The following is a 22,958-nucleotide window of genomic DNA, read 5'->3' on the forward strand; positions in this document are numbered from 1 at the left end:
TGCACAAGGGAAAACTTTTATGTTTGAACACAGTCAAAGTATTTTTGTATTTTTGTAAAGTTGAGGATATTCGAACCATTCCATTTTGATTGTATGTTTTTGATATGAGTTATGTACTGTGCAGAGTTCAGATGAAGAACTCATTGATTTCAGTATTATACACACCTTTTAGGTGTGTAAGGAGGGATTGTTAGAAATTAAAATCAATGTTTTGATGGCATAATGTACCTTAAATGTACCTTCAGTTTAAATGCTGTTTTATACTGAAAAACCAGAAAATTATTGTGCACAACCAGTTAAGCTTTTATTCTGAAAATCCTTCATCTCCGGTTAGCATGTGGCTAGTTTACCATTTCTTATAGAGGTTAATTTAGTAGCGAAATGACATGGAGTGATGCACACCGAAACCTACTGATTTTAACACTGCAACTATAGACGTATTATTATTGCTGAATATTAAATGAAGGTATAGTTTATTTGAATAAAGTTATTGTTTACAGACGTGGGTAAGATGTGACAACATCCGGAATGACCAGAAACCAAACCAGCCGTGAAGTATTTTCTGTATTTTTTAGAATATTAACTACAACGTTTAGAATGTGTTAAAGGAAAAGTGATGAAAGACAATATGAGGAGAAGAGGCGTGTTTAAGTATTTATTGAATGTACAATGCCTGAATCCTCTGTTTAAACGTAACAACGGACATTAAGATGTGGAGGGCCGGCCCGCAGGGAGGAGCCTACAGAAGCTATATAAGAGCAGCACCTGAGCGGTTCGGCCTCTTTTCTCTGCTAGCGAGAGCCAGAGACAGCTGCTTTTCTGTCGGACAATATCCTGTTTGTGACTGTACCACGCCTTTTTATTAATTAAAGTACCAATTTGAAAACATCTCAGAGACTCCATTTAGTCTCCTTTTTAAGCTTCTCTTTCCTGGACGCGAGAATAACCATCACAGTTAACAGTACTCAACTTCTTTAACAGTCTAAAAGTGAACGACAATAGCCCTGTCAGACCTGTATAGTACATTTGCACACGAGTTATCTCTGTCATGTTTCAATTCCTTGTCTGGAGCTTTGAAGATTCGCTTCCACAATTGTTCAGGACCTATAGCTTGCGGCGTTCAAATAAATGTTTCTATTTTTTTCTGTCTTTTTTCTTTGAACAAGTTCAATATCTTTTGTGAATCACCTTAAGCGGTAATCCATTCTGTCTGAATGTCATCGCGGTGAAGGATATACAGTGTGGTCTGTGTTTCAGGTTCTGTGTGTGTGTGTTTGTGTGTATGTTAGTGTGTGAATGTGTTTGTGTGTGTGTGTGTGTGTGTGTGTGTGTGTGTGTGTGTGTGTGTGTGTGTGTGTGTGTGTGTGTGTGTGTGTGTGTGTGTGTGTGTGTGTGGTGTGTGTGTGTGTGTGTATGTGTGTGTGAACACCTGATAGGCAGCACTGAATGCGCTACTATGTTCTAATAGCCTGGACCAAAATAGGCTACATGGAAATAGACTGTAACTCACTTTGTAAACGCTGATAAGTTTATCTGACCTCTGTGTGTGTGTGTGTGTGTGTGTGTGTGTGTGTGTGTGTGTGTGTGTGTGTGTGTGTGTGTGTGTGTGTGTGTGTGTGTGTGTGTGTGTGTGTGTGTGTGTGTGTGGTAATTTAGTTTTATATAGTGTAAAATTAAACCCTTGAGGCGAGGCTGGATTAGCACTTGTGCTTTCAGGGTTAATTGTGTGACAGCTGGTTTGTGGTGATTTGATTATTTTTCTTCTAAGATGATAAACACCAAGAAAGCCAACCTTAATATTTTAGTCGATAGAATTCCCACATTGTGTATAAATATGGTGTCTTTAATAACAAATGCAATACACAGCAAACCTGCGGCAGGAGATTTGTGCTTTCTGTGACTCTGGGCAAAATGATGTACTTGAAGGCAAAAGGGTAAACACACAGTGACTGGGAGGAAGGGGTTGTCAGTCGGGCCCAAGCACTTCTTATTTTACCCAAGGGCCTTATATTAATCCAGCCATATCTGGAGGCTATGTATCATTTGTGAATGCAACAAAACGGCAATGTCACATTCTATCATGGAAACACATTTTCACCAGAAGTATGTTTTGAATGATTCTTCTTGATATCTCCTCAAATCATAACAGTTCAATGATGTCTGGACAGCATAATTATCCAAAGGGAAGATATGTTAGGTTCTTAAACTGAAGCAGCCTTATATTTAAAACAATAAATACAATGGAAATGAAAATACATACTGGCAATAGGAAACACTTTGCATAGACTGCTCCAGACTTTTTCACCACCTCACTTTTCTGCAGAGAACATGTGAAACTGTCATTTTTCACACAATGAAGTCCATACACAAACGCGCAGACATACAATTTCCCTCCTTGCCTCTTTCTTCTGTGTATTCCTCTCACTCTTTATCCCTGCACTGATACAGCCATAATGTACCTTTCCATTAAGTCGAACAGCATGAGGTCTGCTGCTTGTCTCTGAATGTTTATATTATACCCTCCATGCATTCATGTCCTCTGCAGCTAATTTATCTTCAGCTGCAGACCTATTTTTTGTCAGTGTGTGCTTGTGTATTTTGTTTTTCCTGTGTGTATGCATTAGTTGTGTTCAGGCAGTTCTTATTCAACAAGTGGCTGAACGGTTATGATTCCCTGTCGGTTTGTGGTACAGTCTGTGTAGGTAAGAGAGAGATAAACAGTTTTTTGATTGTTTGTAAAACCTTATTTATAATCTCAGCATGAATGCTAGCATTTTACAATCATAATCCACACTGTGTACCTTCCAACATCATGGCGTTCTATGTAACATACTGGAGAATTACTAACTACTGTACATACTTGAGTCAACAAGAGAAACCATATAAGATTGATACGTCATCGTCAACTTAATTTAGCAAATTGCAATATTGAATTAGCATGTTCTATGAATGCACTGGCCCGGTGCTACGCTACCTCCTGTTGGTTACGGGGAGTTGGAGAGTAATTGCGCAGGTGCATTAACAGCATATACATGTAAATGGAAATTGGGGCAGCTTACATTTATAAGGAAACTTGTTAAATTGTTTGTTATCTTTCTCTGGTATTTTTCATCTAGGTTCCCAATCTTCAAGGATTTTTTCAATTGTAGATACCCTTTTCAAATCATCAAAACATCCTCTAGCCTGAATGATTGCAGCCAACTTGGCACACCTCCTTTCGTGCTTCTTTATAAGCAATGTTTCTACTTGTCAGGGTCCTTTGGGTTTTATTTTTCAGCTGTGAAAGACTCAAGGAGACCCTTTTAATGGAAATACCTCTGAAATCTGTGTTTTCTGATGGTATGTTTTATAGACACAAAAGCAAGGACTTTAGAGCTCTAAATCTCTCATACAGCAGGTACTTAAACCACCACAACCATCTTTACATAACATGCATTAAGTTGAAAGTTTGACTCAGACACATGGAAATCACTGTAACCAGTAGTCCTCATAGTCCTCAAACTGAAAACATCTTGGTCAGCTTATGTTTGGAATAAACAAATAATATGTCACGTGTCAATTGGATATGTGTTTGAGGTGCTGTTGGCAGAATTCTGCTTCCAGGCTATCTTTTTTCACCTGTTTCCTGTCTTTATGCTAAGCTAACCAACTGTTTGCTCGCTTCAGCTTCAAACTGCTTCTTAGAATCCTCCCAGAAAACTATTTCTGTGTCTACAAAATGGGTCTTTCATGTGCAACTATTCCAAACAACAAATATATTGTAACCACACCCTTATGTGTCCCAATATGCTAATAGGCTTTATTCTGAGAGGTGTGGCCAGCCATGTCATGTGCACAGAGGGAATTAAACAATTAAACATCTCATTAAAAAATGTTTTACTCAACAACGGAAATAATAATATAAGAAATGCCAATAGCTGTGCACCAACATGTGCTGTCAGTGCATATATACTGTATATATTGTATAACTATACACAACTGTGGGCTGTTTCAGGTCTTGGTGACTATTATCGTTCTCTCTTCAATTCAAATCCCTCTTCAGTTCACTGCAGGTCTTTCTCACCTCCCATATATTATTTATAAGAACACCTGTCAAAGTAATAGTGAGGACAGGAACATCATAAAATGTGCTGATGATTTGGTTGTTCGTCAGCCTACACGCACGGTGTGGAATAAGATCACAGGCCTGTGGAGGAGTCTTTCATCCTGTTCAATGTAGCAAAGACTGAGGACATGAGTATTGATTTTAGAAAGTTGTCCACTGCTTTAAATGGCTTTTAGTAAGGGATAGGAAATAGATCTGGTGGTAGGAAACTCAATGAGATTCCTAAAAAGTGGTGCTGTGCATATCATCCTGAGGAAAAGACACTCGTTTAAGGTTTTTCTCTGCTTTGAGGATGTTTTATAGAAGCATCTTTGCCTCATCTTGATTTAATGTTGCCTGACATGGAAATCTTTACACAGGCTGGAAGAACATGCTTAATGTGACAGGAGACAGTTATACGGGTGAGTCAGACCCTGATCAGGGATATTTACTGGCAGCAGGCATATACATTGTCCTGCACAGAGAATTTAAGATCTTGCCTTCAGGTCACTACTGAACGTTGCCATTGATGACCTTTGATAGTCTAAACATGGAAAACTGTCCCGCGTGCACATTAATAAACAATATCTTCTTTGTTTTTCGACACATATTTTTGTAGAATCTAACACTTGATATGATATTAGTTTTTTTCCTCTCCTGTTGTTTTTAATCATTTGTTATGTTCTCACAGTTTCGAGTGATTGTCCCAGTGGTCTGATTTGTTTTGGTGTTTAAACCCAGCAGCACACATTTGATATTTCCCTCTGGGGTAAATAGATTGATTTGATTTGACAGTTACACAAGTATCTCAACAGTCGCAGTCCCCAAAGAGAAAATCTCATCAAACACTAGTCAGTGGTCTATCTCTTTGAGGGCCCTTATTATGAAGATGTTGTGGATCTTCTGCAGAGCATAACAACATCAATTAGAATATTCAACAATCAGCTCTCTCTCTCTCTCTCTCTCTCTCTCTCTCTCTCTCTCTCTCTCTCTCTCTCTCTCTCTCTCTCTCTCTCTCTCTCTCTCTCTCTCTCTCTCTCTCTCTCTCTCTCTCTCTCTCTCAGCTTCTGAAAATGTCCATGTTTATCCAAATGCATGTACACTTGAAATGTAGCTTTTTTGTGTGAAATTGACCAGCTCAGGATTAGAGCCTCTCGTATACCATCCAGCCAGGCTCATGGAGTCTGTGTAACTGTGTCCTGCAGAAGCCATGTGGTTGTTGAAATGTTTGGAGATTAACAACTGAGAGAATAAATTACGCTAGCAGCTGGTCGCAGCTAAAACCCATTTCTCCGACACACTGTGAGCTGCGACACTGCAGCCAGCCCGACAGTTGTCCAGAAGAAGGAAATGATACAATACACACAATACAAGGCACGTCTGTAGTTTCTACGTCTGCTGTGTGACTGCACACTGATTCAATCTAATTTAATAACAAATAAACCGGTTAAAACTGGCTAACACGGAGAACAGATGGTGGCTATTTGGCTGTAATATTACGACTGGCTTCTTTTACAACCCCTGTCAAGCTTTCTGCTCTCAAATGGCAGCAGATTCACCCCTTTAAATGTTTAAAGGGTTTGTCTTTAATTTCTGAAAGGGGTAAATAATCCAGGGTGTGATTTGTAGTCGGCAAACCACAAATTTGAAATGAAAACGTTAACTAAAGGATACAATTAGCTGCTGCCATGGCTAGCTTAAAGGGATAGTGGAAATCCGCGAATTTTGGGTTTAACTTGTGTATTTTTATTAAAAAGAAGCATATTAAACAATTTTTTTTAATTTCATCCGCCTAGTTTCATTTTATTTTCAATTTTACTGCGCCCTCTCAATGAAACGAAATACTTCGGGAATCGTCGGGAATCTTCGGGTGATGACGAGAGCTCAGGAAGACGGGCACAAACAATGGCGGACATTCAATAGCATTTGCATGTGAATAGCCGACCTTTATTATGGTGAATAGATGTGTTTTGTATGGCTGTAGTGCGACAGAAAAATTCTACGTGACACAACGACATTGGATTAACCTTGAGATGCGTTTTTATTCCGTTGAACACAACTTTTGATCACAAATCAAAAAAGGTAAGACGTAATTATTGTAATATTTTTGGAACCGGATGTTGTTTACTTTCTCTTTTCTGGCTGATAGCTCCAGGAATTCGAGGTCTTACAGTGATGACATTACATGTGTGGAATCTGTGGAGTCTCAGCTTTAAATCGTATATCTTGTTTGTGCAGTTAAGATAGTAATAAGGGCATTTCTACCGTGTGTTGTGTGTAAAAAAGCGTTAGCATTGTTTCGCTCAATGCTAATTCAAAGGCTTGGTATTACTCTTGTGTTTTTTCTAGCTAGCAATTGTTCTTATTGTCAGTTAGCGGAGTTTCTTACCTTTAAAAGGGTATGAAACATTAATAGTTTCATAAATGTTAAGAAGCCCTGAGACATCTGAGAGAAAAAAAACGGTGGGAGGGGTCCACTGGGGGGACCTTCGGCCTTAACTGGTTAACAATGATTAATATTTGTAAAGGCTACAGGTGATCTTAAGATGCGTGAGCTATGCTTAGGGACCTACCAGTCAAGATTATTTGTGCGTAGGGGTGCATCATCTGGCGCCTGGTCCTGGTCATCCTCGCCATTGCCCATGCCGTGAACCATCACCTCGGGCTCGGGCTCGAACAAATAAGGACGTAATGGTCCATCGTCTGGCTCAATATTGTCACCATCGTCGCTTACTGAACCGGATTCAGATTCAGTTCCTAAAACGACATTTTCGTAGGAAAGCCGAGAGGATGTTTCTGACTCGCTATCATCACTGGATACCTCGTACAATCCTTCTTCTTTGTCTGGTATATTTGCCCTTCCACGTTCATTCTGCATAGACGCCATGGTTTGTTATCGTATCGTCTTCCTGAGTTTTCGTCACTTCCGGTTAGGCTGAGAAACATTTCGTTTCTAAAAAACTTCGGGGAAGCTGCAATAAAGTGCTTCTAACATGCGTAAGGCAATTATTATATTTTTTTAATCAGGTGTGATTGTTTTGGTACGTAATTATGCTTGTATATAAGTTAAAACGAAACTATTTGAGGTTCCATTTCCACTATCCCTTTAAAGCAAATATTAGCTTCATCACTTGGTTTGAAAACCCTTTTGAATTTCCCCATGATAAAACAAGAATGATATATACATGATAGATTATTCAAACACTATTAAAGACATGGTAATAAAGAAACTTAACTCTGCTCTACTGCAGTGTAGAGCTTGTTATTCTAATATAATCCTATTTTGCTCCTTATAGGTGCTGCAACTTAATCAACCAAGTCAGTGTTTGTATAGTAATTTCACCTGTAAAAAGGCTTTTAGGATGACGATTAACCCATGTGTTTGGCAAACGTAATGATCTCAGGTAACGTGCTTGGCTGTGTTTTCTGAAGCGTTGGCTACATTTCCCCAAATCCAATTAGGAGCAGGAAGTAGCCGCTAATGTTAGCATACTCTCGGATACAGTTAACCTGCACAACCAACCATAGTTATTCACTAATAAATGACTTCTTGGCCTTGAAAGTTACACGGTTAGCCAGGCATGCAGGTGTTCGCACATGAAAAAACTCTTGAAAACAAAATAATAAATAATGGGTAACCTGTTGTGTTCAGATGCTAAACAGTGTTTGGACAATTGAAATGTAACATATTCTTTTTTGTGAAGCCTATGGAATATTCTTAACATTTCGTCTCAGAGAAAAAAATCTTGTTAAGCTGATCTGATGTTTAAAAGAGAATTTTGTGTTGCTTTTCTTAACCGCCTTACACAGTTTTTCCTTGTCCCGCCCCTTCCCTGCTCTCCCTGTCAAACCTTCCTTCTCCGGCTGTTAAACACAGCGCTTTCTATTCACTGACTCACTCGTATTTCCATTCCACCGTCTCCGCCTGTTTTTTCTCTGAACTCTCAGTTACTCCCTCGTGTATGTTTCACCTCTGTTGTGATTGGCAGCTGCAGGGGACTGCTAGTACAGTAGTCACACACACAAACATGCAGACATTATATTGCACCTGAACTTACATGACTCTTCGCTGTCTAGTTGTACGAATATGTTGGTGTGCATATGTGTGACAGTCAGCCTTGTCTTGCGGTGTAATGGATGAGAAGGTATTAACTTTAACAAGTGTCCAGAGACCCAACCAAGACGGCCCTATTTACCCAGCTCTGCTCAGGGGATTGAGGATGCTATTTATAGTCAGAGATTCATTTATTCTCTGTCTCTCCATACCTCGCTTTGCGGCCTTCACTCTCAGCGATCTGTCTGACGATGATTATTTCTGCTCCCCCCCCTTTTCTTCATATCTCTGTCCTTTTCTTCGGGACCTTTCTGCTCTGGTGTGGTTATCAGCTGGTCTGATGTGGTGGAGTCGGTTGAAAGGAGAAGTATTCAATGTCTTCTAACAAAGATGCTTGACTCTTCCTTTCCCTCTCGTCTGTGGGTTAGATTGGCCAATGATAAGGAGGAAGTGGGCAGAAAATGAATAGGATTAGCTATGATTTATGGCATTTCCTGAGATATGACAGAGACAGCTATAATGCCAGGCAACTATGTTTTTACTGCAATTTGTATAACATTGTTGAAAGTCTGGGTACATAATAAAATAACACTCTTCAGATAAAGAGACTATGCAAACCTTTTTTGTCACGCAATTTAAGTGGCAGAAAGCATTTGCAAATGACATAAAATGAAAGGAAGATTATGGCAACACCTTCCATTTACCATCATGTGAAGACAGCATATTGTGATAACAGACAGTAATTGAAAAGAGGATTTTCATGACACCTTTTCATAAGTTGAACCCAAACAAACATTTATTTCTCTTTACAAAATGTTGTTATTCAAAATTGATCTGCTTTTCAGGGTTTCACTAGCTCAAAAGACTTATTTATGCACCTACTAATGCATTATAGTCCCCCAGCAGTGAATTGATCATAAGCCCTGCCCGAAGCTATCCAAATGAAATGTGATAAACTTCGTAAAGCTCAACCATAGACAAATAAACAAACATGATTCAGCCCGTGGCCTTTATCAGTGTCTCCCTGCTGTTGGGAAGTAGCAAGTAATCGTATCAAAGGTCTCATGGCACTCTTTGTGCAGCGAGACACAAAACAACACTGACATTTCAAAGGTAAGACAAAAGCTGCAGTGTGTAACCTTTAATGGCCTGGAGTGTTTTCCTGTGAGGTTTAAAATGTAAATCCAGTGTCAAAGATACTGTGTGCATGTGTCAAAGAAGCTGGTCATTTAGCCAGTGTGATCTTTAAAGAAGTCAATAATTTGGCGTCTTGCTAGCTATTATGTTTAAGTGAACCACATGAGTGTCATGCAGAGTAACACACTCACTGCAGTATAATTAACCTGGTTTCCTTGGGATGGAAAGAAAATGACACACACACTCATAGTTTCCTTGGGTGGGACTGTGTGTGTGCCTGGAGAGAGAGGGTGAGACCTTCACTGGTGTCTGGTAGTCGGACACTTGGATTACATAGAGACATTATTGAGAGAGTGGAGGGCAATGGCTTTCCTAGCTTTTTTGACCTGGTTTGCTTTATGGTGGCACTGTCTTTGCAGGAATGGCACCAGCATGCACACCACTACTCATATGTACTTTAATGAATAACTCTACAATGTAACTTCCTTAAATTCCTGTGTGTTAAAACTTTGAATTTAAATTAGCCTACCAGTCACAGCAGAAATAATTGGCACCATCTATTTAATTGCAGTGTAAAGAAAGTTAGCCCTATAGTATGATGTTTATTCTGACATATTTGGCTCCTTAAAGGTGCTGCATCTTCATCAACCAAGTACTCGTTGTATAGTACATTCACTTTAAAAAAGGCTTGTAGGATGAGGACTACCCCATGTGCTTGAAAAACGTAATCATCTCAGGTAACGTGCTTGGCTGTGTTTGCAGAAGCGGCCATTTTTCCAAAACCCAATAAAGAGCAGGAAGTAGCCGCTAATGTTAGCATACACTGGGAAACAGTCGGTTTGTAATCTGCACAACCAACCATAGTTATTCACTCATTGAATGCTCCTTTGCCTTGAAAGAAACAGGGTTAGCCAAGTGTTCGCAACTTACCAAACTCTTTCGTCCTGTGTTTAGACTTTGAAATCAAAAGTAAAATTAACCTACCAGTCACAGCAGAAATCTTTGGCACCATACTGTAGCAAATCAGAGGCAGAACTGAACATTGGCTGAAAAAAAGACTAGCGAATGTAATCAACTGAAACCAAAAAGCTTTTTTAATTAAAAATGAAACTATGCTTAATTGAAAACTATTATAACGGTGGTACTGAGTCAGGCACAATAACAGAACCCTTCTACCATTTTGGAGTCGCACAAGAGCCACTTGAAGGTCTCTGAGCTTGTTTGTTTGCATGTGTGTGTGTGTGTGTGTGTGTGTGTGTGTGTGTGTGTGTGTGTGTGTGTGTGTGTGTGTGTGTGTGTGTGTGCGTGTGTGCGTGTGTGTGCTTGTTGACATGGGTTTCAGTCTGTCACTTATAGAAGCTGTTACTGATAAAGTTTGTGTGTAGGAGTGTTTGGCAATATGTTGTTTTCCTTAAGTTTTGTTTATATGTTAAATAATGTCTGCAACAAATCCCACTCACTCACTCACACACACACACACACACACACACACACACACACACTCACACACACACACACACACACACACACACACACACACACACACACACACACACACACAGGTCTGAGCATTGCATGGCTTAATGATGGTGGAAAAGATGATCATTTATCTTCCATCTGTAATTGCTAAGTAATTATATGAGATGAGTTGTTTTGTTTGTTTTTGTTTGTTTTGTGTATGTGGCTATCGTGTGCAAATGTGTGTACATGTAGACCGTAGCCAATACTCATGCTGTTAATAGGGATAAAACATGTATTTATATTTATCTTATTTCTGCTTGCCAACTCTGTAGTTAAGGACTAATTGTGTTTGTACAAATATATATTATATATTCATTTATAAAAATAGCAGATGTCTTTTCATGAGACATGCTTCCCCCTCACCACCCGTCTTTCAGTCTTCTTTTTTCATAATGAGTGTTTCAGGTTGTGTGTCATATCTCCAGTCTGCTGTCTTCTTTATATCTATTCATATCACAGTCAGAGAGACAGGGCGAGGCCTGGCGTTCCCACAGGAAACAGCCGGTGACTTGAGTGCAGTTGCCTTCTAATTATTGCTCCCCTGACCTCTCCGCATATCTGGGCATATCTCAGATGCCTGTACTCCCCTGTTGGGCAGCTGACTCATACTTTCATTGCTTACCTCTATTTGTGGAGTGGACTTTGTAACAAGAACGGACTGATAGATATTAGATAGGACGGTGGAAAAGAGATGGTGAAAATTGGGAGATATGACAACACTGTGACCTTGCCTTGTACCTTTCAATGCAACCGTTTTTCTAAGTAATAGTTTTGCTAAAGTAACCCCCAAACATGAAGACAAATTCCCTGTTCACACATTCAGTAATAGACACTCAATTAAATATGTTTTAATGAGCATTACATAAAGACTTTAAAGGTTATGTTTGGAGTAGTTATACATGTGTTTGTAACCATTATCACATTGTTCTTATGAATAAAGCATTCAAATGTTTTTAGTTTAGTGTTTAGGTGTACAGTTGTATAACAGTGCTTTTCACACCAGTGAGATTGTTAGCATAATATAGTGCACATGGATATAATATTTGCGTGTACAGCTTAAAGTCATGGGAATGACATTAGTTTTGCAGATATTTGGTCATAAACTATTTGACCCATTAAAATGCAGGCAGTCATTTTGATCTCTCTGTCTGTGCACACAAACTGAAAGATTGACATTAAAGTTGACTTTGACTTTTGACTTTGAAATATGACTCCCTGTACCAAAGTTAGAAATCCATCCATTACGATGTAAGTCTCATCTTGTTGGACTAGGTATGTCTAAAATGTTTAGTTTATTACATTATGAGCCTTAATAATTTCAAATGCATGAAAAAGCAGCTGTTAGCACCTTTAGCCCTGATCATTAAAACACTACTCATATCTTCCTTAAGATGTGTTTCCGATCTCGTAACTTCATTAACTTTGGTTTAAGTTACAAGCATCGCCACATGCCTCCTGTAGCACCAGCCCCTTAATTGCTCATTAGAGCTGCATCTGTCACGTCTCATATGCAGTGTTGTGCTAGTTACTGAAAACCAGTAAAGTTACCATTACTAGTTACTTCATTTCAAAAGTAACTCAGTTACTTTACTAGTTACTTAAACCAAAAAGTAATGCGTTACTGTAACAAGTAACGTTTTAGTTACTTAAAGAAAGGGCTCCCATTAATGCCCTTATAGCCTTCATTTCAGTACTGTTATTGCATTGGAGAATAATACAATCTGTTGATCAACTTCACATGCATTATATGCAATCTGGATTGCATCGATATTAGCTGGCTTTCCATTTTTGTATATTCTTTCTCCAGGTAGTTGGAAAAAGTTGTCCGTCCCATATGCCGTGTGCCGCCCGGACATGCTATCATGCTAACTAGCTCCCTGAAAGCGGGTGACTCCACTGTAGCAATAGCCTGCATGTGTTCTACAACATACCGTGCAATGGCTTTATCGACTTTTCCTTGGCCAGCAGTCCCTTGGTTAAAATCCAGCCGCTGTTGCTTAGGTGGAGGTGGAGTGGCGTCGGCTGAGTCTCTGTGGTCTTAGCTACTAGCTTCGTCCCAGCATGTTGTTTTTGCAGATGTTTTAAGAGATTTGAATTACTGGTTTGGGCAGTAGATAGGATCTTTGACCCGCCAAGACACAATTTACATTTAACTAAAACGTTCTTTTCTTTGTGCTCGACAAAAGTGAAATAGTGAGAATATCTCCAGGTGGAGAAACTAGACTTGAGCTCCGCCGCCGCCATGATAGTCTTGTTAGTAAACAACACAAACACGCCCACAGCCCGTCTCCGCATGTGACACAGGAAGTATCTAAGTACATTTACTCAAGTACTGTACTTAAGTACAGTTCTCATCTCTGTTCGCCTGGCTGTTGACTATATAAAATAAACTAACGCAGTAACGGAGTAACGCACCAGTAACGGTAACTGAGTTACTGAATTTAAAAAGTAATGCGTTAGAGTACTAGTTACTGCCAAAATAACGGCGTTACAGTAACGCGTTACTTTGTACCGCGTTAGTCCCAACACTGCTCATATGTAATGTTGCTGCGGATTTCGCTGTGTGGTCCGATTCTTTATGATCTCAGTCTGCGTGATTATACATCAGGGTTGACAGGTCCTATACCTTCCACAGCAGGGCCTCTACGCTCTCCACCTCCACACAACCTTAATGTTTCTCCTTTTCTCTGCCTCTAATTGTCAAGGGGTGAACTCAGAGGCATGAACTCAAATGCACAACTCAGACTCGGGTGGTATTCAAAAATAAAGACTTTACTGGAATGAACACAGTAACAAAAACAAGAAACACAAAATCACTCTTCCGAGGAAAAACTAAATGCAAAAATCGTGATCTTGAGAAAACAGGATACGACCATGGAGCAGGCTTGAACTTGGTCATGAATAAGAAACGAACTGGCACTGGACAGGTGGGGACTAACACAATATATACACAAGGTGAGGGGAACAGGTGGAAACAATCAGGGCGGGGAAACCAATCACGAACACAGGAGACACATAGGGGCGGGGAGCATGGAGTTCTGAAACGAGAGGAGGAATACTTTTTACAATAAGACAGAACAAAGGGACATGACAAAACTAATATAAAGAATAGACTTTCATGATAAGTTTCCGAGACATGACACTAATTACTGTTGTATTAACTCCATTAGAGAAACCATCAGTTGTCTAAATGGCCAATTGGCATGAGGATCAGGCTTCTTATCAGGTTTCATAACAAAAATTAAGCCCAACAGAAGTGCGCAGTAAGCCCCCTGGGAGAGACAAGAGTTCACCCTCTCTGTCTTTTTGTCTCCCCCTTATCCTCCCTGCACCCTCCATCACCTTGGTTTCCTGTTTTAATCCCCCTATCTCCTCTTCCTGTGATCGGTCTATCATCTGGGGTTATATGGAGCTGTTGTTCCCCTATTTTCTCCCACTCTCTTCGCTCTCCGTGTCCCGGCCTGTGCCTACTGTCCTGCCATCCTAATCTTATATCAAGGGGTGAATCAATAGAAGAAATAACAGAGACGTATTACCCTCCCTCCTCTATCTGTCTCTCTCTTTCTCTCACGCAAACATCACCACCGGCATAGTTAGATAAACATGATTACTGTGCAGATGTAATTACTGTTGAATCAACGATAATTAGCGGCAGCATAATGCACGCAGGATTATGTAGATGTTGGTGCTCAAAAATGGAACATTTGTTGGTTGGATGTCAATTTAGAGCATAATCTGCCCTATTTTCGCTTTAGCAGATTTACAACCACTTCATCTTTGCTCAAGATGACAAAGGCTTGAGTTTAGTTACACTTTATTCAACAATTGTTTTCCTAAAAATCCATTAAAGTTGACGCGGATGAATGTATTTTTAAGAGGTGACTTCAGCGCTCTTGGCGTAGCGCCCAGCCACAAAGAGAGTCACACAAACCAACACAGCTGCCACATGTTCCCCGCAGCCAGTATTTACTGTGAAATAATGCAATTGTGTGGCAAACGCTGCACTTTGGCTCACTGGGACATTTCTGCCGTGCACTGTTTGTACCAGCTCTGAGCCAGGGGTTTAAATGTAATTTGACCTTGTGATTTCATTTCACAGCCCAGTTGCTTATTTCCTCGAAGCCAACATTGAAGGTTTCAACAGAAAAGCACGGATACAAATATCTAATCAAAAATCTAACATTTATCCATTAAGTCAGAACTGAAATTGATAACACGGTGTTCCTCTTGAGAGGCACAGCTAACTTTGCAGCATTGTAAGTCTCCTCTTGTGGTGCCAAAAGCAGCGTTTCTGACTCTTACAGCAAGCTGTTTCTCCCGGATTTCTCATCTCCGTTGTTAGTTTTTTACATTTTTGTGTCTTCTCATTACTGTCCTTCAACACATGCAATCCTTGATTACATCGAATCGCAACATTAGTTAGTGATTAGTTTGCTATAATATCAACCATGGCAAGGTCAATGTTAAGGAAAGATTGTGGCTATTGCAGTAAACACTATGGTTAAGTTATGAACATGCATTTAAAACAGTTGATTCAGGGTTAAGGAAAGAAAATGCAAAGCTAATGCAATTAGCCCAAACCAACAAATATGTCCTCTCACAAATGACATGTACTTGCTTCGAAGAACATCGAAGGGAACCTCAATACGGAGAATTTTAACTGGAATAACCTTGACATGTGTTACAAATTATCTTTTACTGGCCCCTATACTTGTTTAGCTCAGTGACACAGAATGTTATTGCATTGTAGGCACAACATCTGTGATGGTCTTCTCTATTAAAGTCTGTTGTTGTGCACTCCCATCCACCACACCCTTACTTTCCACCTTTTTAAAGGACACTTCTTCCTGCGTTGGCAGTCTATTTTTACCGTACATAAATCATATGGTGATTAATCGTCCAATGTAAACATAGTTCCTAAGGATACTGGCTGTCATTTGATGCTATGCTTAGCCTTGAGTGCACACATCTCATCTAATCCTCTTTCCAAAGTTCCCTCTTCTGACTCACTTTCTCCATGACCTGTTCTTCCTAAATTATTTCCTTGCTTCCTCCTTCCTTCTCTCTCCGTATGCGCACTTCCTCCATTCTTCCTGGGTGGGAGTAGGTGACGTAGCTTTTGTTTCATCGCCACAAAGACAGCCCATGTTGCAAGGACACTGGCTTGTCGTCTTTCCCTCTTTATTTAATGGACACAAGCAATTTCCCTCTGCAAACAGCCTCTCTCTGAGTCTGTGTACAGTAAGTGTGTGTGGACACACCGATACAGGTCAGCTGGAGAGACACACAGCAGGGATCCGCCCTATTAGCAAGCTTTTACTTTCACAGGTCAAACACACAGTGTCCTCCTTACCTGTGACAGAGAGAACAAAGAGAAAGAACAACGAACATTGTCCAGCAAAGAGAAAGTGGCTCATAAAGCTCTTTCAAACACCATTGGTTACTTCGAGCTAACACACTGAAACGTTACATACACAGTGAGACACAGTGATGCATTGTGTGATGCTGAACCTGTGGAAAGCACTGGCCAGTATGGGCTTTTCCTCAGGACAGTGGAAAAAATATGGTGAAACAAGAATTTGGTTTTAGCCTGCAGTGACTTAGTGAGAATCCAGCCTGCTTTGGTTTTGCTTTTTGCTTTGACTGTTGCTGTTGCTGTTCGAGCCACAGGTAGAAATTATTTGGAAATGACAATCAACTGCAAGGAGCGCTGGTGATTAAATTAAGTCATGAATGTTTCTCCTTTTTTGGCAAGCTGCTTCAAGTTCAATATTTCACATTTATATGCGGCAATGTTTTCGCCACCAAAAGCCACAAGAGAGAATGAAAGATAGGCTATTAGGAAAGAAGCAGCTTATTAATTTTAAATAAGCACTTAATTGAAACACTTATCTTTCCTTTAAGGCCCTGTCACACTGTCCCGAAATTGACACCCGATGGACACACGATAAAGGAAATGTTCAAATTCGGCTGTGATCGTAGCAACATCGGGCCATTCGTGAGGGCATCTTAAGCCATCGTATGACCGCCGGTGGAGTTTCTCAGGCTCCGGCAGCAACTTCGTGAGCGGCAACTTCGTAAGGCACTCGTGAGGGCATCTTGTCAAATCGTGTCATCTTCGTGTTATCATCGGTGCATTCGCCCTCACTCTGATCGGGGCGAATGCCCGATGGCACCGATGATAACACGATGCCCTCACGATGGCCTTACGAAGGGAAAAATTGACACACGAATTCAACACGAAAATGAACCTTCGCAAGGTCCTTCGGCAATTTTTTGGCATGCCAAAGATTTTGCCACCGCTCACGAAGTTGCTGCCGGAGCCTGAGAAACACCACCGGCGGTCATACGATGGCTTAGATGCCCTCACGAATGGCCCGATGTTGCTACGATCACAGCCGAATTTGAACATTTCCTTTATCGTGTGTCCATCTGGTTGTTTTATTGCACAACAAAATCATGTAAATATATTATGTAAATAACCCAATTTGTGTTCTGTGAAACTAAAAAGGATATAATATATTATTTTGAAGGACAGTTGACAGGAAGTTGTTGTTGTTATGGAAACAACATTACGGAGAAAACGTAATATTTTCTACATATAAAGACGGATAAAGTAAAGAACAAAGTCTGAAGATATCAGTACAGTATCATAGTACTGTAACACAATTGTTTTTGGTACTTTCATTGCAGTTGTATGTCTTAAATGTAATGTAAATGTTGCCTTCGTGTGTGGTTCGGGGCCATCTTCGTGCGAAATTCACAATTCCATATTCGTGTGTCCATCGGGTGTCAATTTCGGGACAGTGTGACAGGGCCTTTAAGGGCTATACAATGAATTAATATCATAAATGCTGTGTGGATTAGTGCGTTGGTGTTCGGATCAGGGGAGCACAGGTTCAAACCCCAGTCAGCATGTCGTTGTGTCCCTGGGCAAGACACTTCACCCCAAATTGCTCCTGTGGGGATTGCCCACAGTATTGAGTATGTAAGTCGCTTTGGATAAAAGCGTCTAACAAGTGACATGTAATGTAATGTAATAAATATAACCGTAAACAACACTAGATATTATATTTTATAATATGGCTATGTGTTGTATTTTCCTGGATTTAAAGGGTGCATTACAGTAAAGTTATATCATTTTATGAACTAACCCTCTTCTAGTTGTTCTATGATTTGCCCTTAACAATGAGAACACGTTATGTATCCCAGGGGGAATTAGGTTTTGTGACAGCTGCATAATTTTTTAGTAAAACACATATTGATATACAAATGTGCAATACTAGAGAAAGCCTTGACGACACTGGGACATGGCCTCTTAGGCACAGGAAAGAGGCAGGGCGTGTTTCAGAAAGTGATTATATCCACGTTATTGACGATTATTTATCAAAAGCCTCATTTGTAAATATTTTTTGAATACACTCATTGTCAACCTTACAATGTAGTTGTTTCATTGACATTGAGGTATTTGATAACAGAGCAACTCAATGTGTTGGGTTAAATAATATGTTTATATAAAACATAACATATTGTTGGTATTAAAACAGGACTTTAATCATTGTTATAGTTGAACATTTCATTAAAAAAAACCTCCAAATCCAAATACACGGCAGGTTTCTGAGGTTAGGCTCATTTTCTGGCTGTCTCCCAGGCACAGCTCACCATTACATTACATTACATTTAGCTGACGCTTTTATCCAAAGCGACTTACAATAAGTACATTCGACCAGGAAGACACAACCTTGAAGAAAACAGAATCATATAAGTACATCAGGTTTCATAGAGCCAAACATTTCAAGTGCTACTCAACTGGCTTTAGATAAGCCAGTCCTTTATTAGTATAAAAGTGCTTCGTTAATAGTTCTATCGCTCGAAGTGGAGTCGAAAGAGATGAGTTTTCAGTTTGCGCCGGAAGGTGTGTAAGCTATCTGCCGTCCTGATGTCAATGGGGAGCTCATTCCACCATCTTGGAGCCAGGATAGCAAACCCACGTGTTTTTGCCGATGGGAACTTGGGTCCCCCTCGCAGCGAGGGCGCAGCGAGTCGTTTGGCTGATGCAGAGCGTAGTGCACGCGCTGGGGTGTACGGTTTAACCATGTCCTGGATGTAGGAAGGGCCAGATCCATTCGCAGCATGGTAAGCAAGTACCAGTGTCTTGAAGTGGATTCTAGCAGTTACCGGAAGCCAGTGAAGGGAGCACATTTTGAAATGTGCACTCGTGCTTCTGAGCACGCTGCACAGAGAAAGCATGGCATGAAAGAGGAGGCTGCGGGTCTCAGAGGACTTCTCTTCAAGTTTCCCTGACGGCCCCCGGGACCCCAGCCACCGTCTGATACCTCACTGCATAACTCCAACAGGCTCTCTACTGTAGCTCACTTTAAAACCTTACATTTGAGCTAAAATCATAATAATAGTAATAATGATACACTTTATTTGTATAGCACCTTTCATGCACAAAGCAGCCCAACGTGCTTTACAGAACAAGAAAAAAAACATAATTAAATAAATACAGAACAAGATAAAACATCTACAGTGATCCTAATGAAATTCCCTTGAATGAAAGCTGACAAGAAATGAAAATAGGTTAACAAAAAATAATTGAAAAAAGAACATTTAAAATGTAAAATAAAAGCAAAACAGTAAAAACATGGACAATGATACCAGTGATAAAATGTAATGTAGTAAGTTTGAAGGTCTTGCTTTACACAATGAGCTAGCTTCAGTGAGCTTTCGATTTAGGTTGCTTACTTTTTAGGGTCCCTAAGTATGCATCGATACAAAGGTGTCACTTTGTGTTGAAAAGTGGTGGGGACATACAGTAAAGACTTAGATTTTAAAAAGTTAGTAAAGTTTATATATATTTTTAAACGATCTTCAATATGCGATATGTAATTGTATTTAATTGTGTTTTGGTATGAAGTGGATAATAATGGCAGGTCTGGCAAACTGTTTATTATTTTAGGTTGTCATTTTGTCATTTTGTTTTCACAGGCCAAACTCGTTAGCAGGATACATTGATTGTTGATTTGTGTTTCTTCAGGGCGTTTTTAATTATACATAACAGTGTTTCTCTTCAGGCTTGATTGAGGGTTAATCAACAGGACAATATTGGTCTAAGATGTCCTTCATCTACACACTCAAATAAGGGAAAGGACAGTGCTAGGATCAGCCTAATCAAATAACTGTGAGGGTGCACTGTATACCCAAATGAGGAGGGGTGACCTTTTATTAAAAACATTGGAACAAATCAATCTCGTTCATTCCTCATGTTGTCCTCTACTTTCCAGGAAACAGGAGCTGCTGAACATTACCAACGTCCCTCTGGGAGAATGTCCCCCATCACCGCCCCGCACTGCACCACCCAGCATCAAGGTACACACACACACACACACCTGCACACATATGTTCGGACACACATGTGAACACACACGTTTTTTTAGATGTATATTGACTAATAGAGGTTTTCATTGAGGCGTATTGGAAAATCTATTGATTGTATCTACTGATTCTGATATCAATAAGAAACAGTGTCAAACTGCTGTGTCATGTCACCACTATTTTCACACAATGACACATGCGTAATTTAAATTAAGGTTTTTACAGGCTTTGATGTTTTTATATGTCCTTATTAATCCATGGTACAATTGTATGTTCTGTCCTCTACTTGCTGTGTATTCTGGCAGCAAATGTATGTGTACATATGTATGTAGATTCAGTGTATTAAAGTGGTAAAACACAAACTCTAATCCGCAAACACCCTACATGATATTTTGGTTTTATTTTGTCAACATATAATCCAATTTGTATGGCATATTATAATCTCATGAACAACATGCAATCATAATTGAAAATAGGGCAGCCTCTGTTCAAGCAAGATTCTTCATTATTTATTTTAAATATTGCTAAACATGGAAATGTAGACCCCATTCTTCCCAGTCTTGCAGTAAATGCTTCTCAAGGCGTCAAGTAATTTTTTCGTTTTAATATCTGCTTGAAATACTTAATATTTGTTAAGTTGCCTTTTATATGCAGGGGTAATAAAAGCCTGATAATGATATTACTTGTTTATATTCCCATATGTGCAGTTCTGGTATGACTTGCAGTCCTCTGGGTTCTTTTCTTATTGCCAATAAGAAGATGTGTTATTAAAAGGAAATTGCAATTAAATTATCCTGGGGTTAAGATTTGTTTATGACCAACCAAAGTAAGAAAAGGTTGGAAGCTTTTTTTAAAGTTGCTATGCTGAGTTCAATCAAACGGTGCCATCAAAGGTAACTTTGGCCAGAGCTGTGACTTGGCAAATTGAAAAAAAACATATCAGAGCAAAACCAAACTGAATATGAATACAAATGAAATCTGTCAGACTGCCAAGTCATCCTTCCCAGGTGTTGTCGCAATGACTCATGTAGTGACATATTATAGTGCTATACTTTTTACCTTATGTAAATTGTATGAATTGTAATTTTTTGATGTTTTTAAAAGAGTAATTACTCACACTGCATTGCATTTGTTCGTAAGAATATTTCAGGTTTTCCTCCAGCATGATAAGAGAGAGGGACCTTTTGCTGGGAGGCAGACAAGCAGGGTGATAGAGAGGAAATAGATGGCGGCTCCTGCGAGAGGAAGCCACTTTCTGCAGTATGTCACCTTGAACTAAGCCATTATTATTATTGAATCTGCTGAAGACAACACAGGGAGTTAGCACAACAAGCAGGAAAGCAACAGAAAGGCAATGTTGGCTAATGGTCACTGATTGACCCATAATGTGGTAGACAGAAAAAATACCATTTACGGTGAGAATATAAATGAAAGGATATCTGAAATGGAAGGACATCAATTTTCCTCTCGCTGTGTGGTTGACTTCTGGTAATTATTAGTCGGCAACCCACAATTTTGCTGTGAGCTGGAGTGGTCTAATGATCAGCTATTCATCATCAACGTCACACTGGTAAAGAAGTTACGATGAGCGACAATTCCTGTAATCACAGTCAACATCAAATCCATCAAAAGACCGTCCAACTTTGCCTGCATAGACCTTTTCACAGCAGACTTTTGTATCCTAAAAAGAAAGGCACATTTTCTTAATACCATTAATAGTAGCTGCGTTACACTCAGGGAAGGCTGTGATATTGTGAAATGTCTCACTGGAAAAGCTAACTGGGGCACTTAACGGAACTGAGCCATTGTTAAAGTAGCTCTAGTTTTTATTTAATGTGAAGTCATATGAACTGAAGTTAATTTTGAATTGCTTTGGAATAAAGACACCATCTGCATTTGTTCCTGTCATGACTCGCGTTTACTTTGCAATGCCTCTGGTGCGCGATCTCCCTATAAAGTTGATTGAGTGGCAATTATACTTAACAAAGTAAAGTTCCTTGGGTCTCTTATGGTTGTTTCTTGCTTTGAAAAGAAGACTGGCTGCTAGCAGTAGCCCTGTAACTAACAAGAGGGTGAAAAGAGGTGCTGCAGTACAGGCAGTATGAGAAAAATAAAGCACTTTATGATCATTAAAACATGTCACAGTAGAGTCACAGAATACTAATAAGAACCTGAAAATGAGCAAAATGGGGCCTCTTTAAAAAACATTTTCCCTGATCCTCTAATTGTTAACAAAATGTCAATAGTGTTCAAATCCTCTTGTGTGCATTTAATGTGATGACTAATGCGCTACTCATAAATACAAAGCACTCACATGTGATTGCACAGATTGCATGTCGTTGCTACGCAGCGCAGTTATTGGCATGCTCTTCTAACAAAGTGGCCATAAAGATAATTCTCCTGGAAGACCACACATAAAGCAGTACTGGAGCTACTTAACAACTGAGTGTCCTTTGGGGGAGAAGTTTGATTTTAGGACAGTTGTTCAGTTGTTAAGACAGGTGTTTAAACTTGGTGGGTAAAAAGAAGTAGACAGGGTTCAATTAAGATAGCGGGATAAATGCACTCAAGGAAAGTCGGTAATTCTATCCATATTACACATAATGTAATGTGTATAAGTGAGTGTGCTTTTGAGTCTATGTTTGTGGAATAACCTGTTCTGTCCCTAAGATTCAGTTTGCTGAGTAACTTGAATTTCCTGTTTGAGCTTCAGTCAAGGCCAAATACACTTTAAAGGCAAGTGAGAGGGAAGTCACTCTCTAATGTAGACGAGAGGTAAGAATA

The 22,958-nt window shown here is 39.7% G+C and overlaps 1 protein-coding gene across 8 annotated transcripts in view; it reads left to right on the forward strand.

The window, feature by feature from the left end:
- Positions 1–22,958, forward strand: part of LOC117551772 (rap1 GTPase-activating protein 2-like) — a 124,365-nt gene that overhangs the window by 72,913 nt on the left and 28,494 nt on the right. For all 8 annotated transcript variants that reach the window (XM_034224798.1, XM_034224800.1, XM_034224797.1 and 5 more), the window contains one exon: positions 20,084–20,168. In XM_034224798.1, the coding sequence (XP_034080689.1) occupies positions 20,084–20,168 (85 nt within the window). The remainder of the gene's footprint in view (positions 1–20,083; positions 20,169–22,958) is intronic.

The sequence above is a fragment of the Gymnodraco acuticeps genome, unplaced genomic scaffold, assembly GCF_902827175.1.
Source record: "Gymnodraco acuticeps unplaced genomic scaffold, fGymAcu1.1, whole genome shotgun sequence".
NCBI classification, from domain to species: domain Eukaryota; kingdom Metazoa; phylum Chordata; class Actinopteri; order Perciformes; family Bathydraconidae; genus Gymnodraco; species Gymnodraco acuticeps.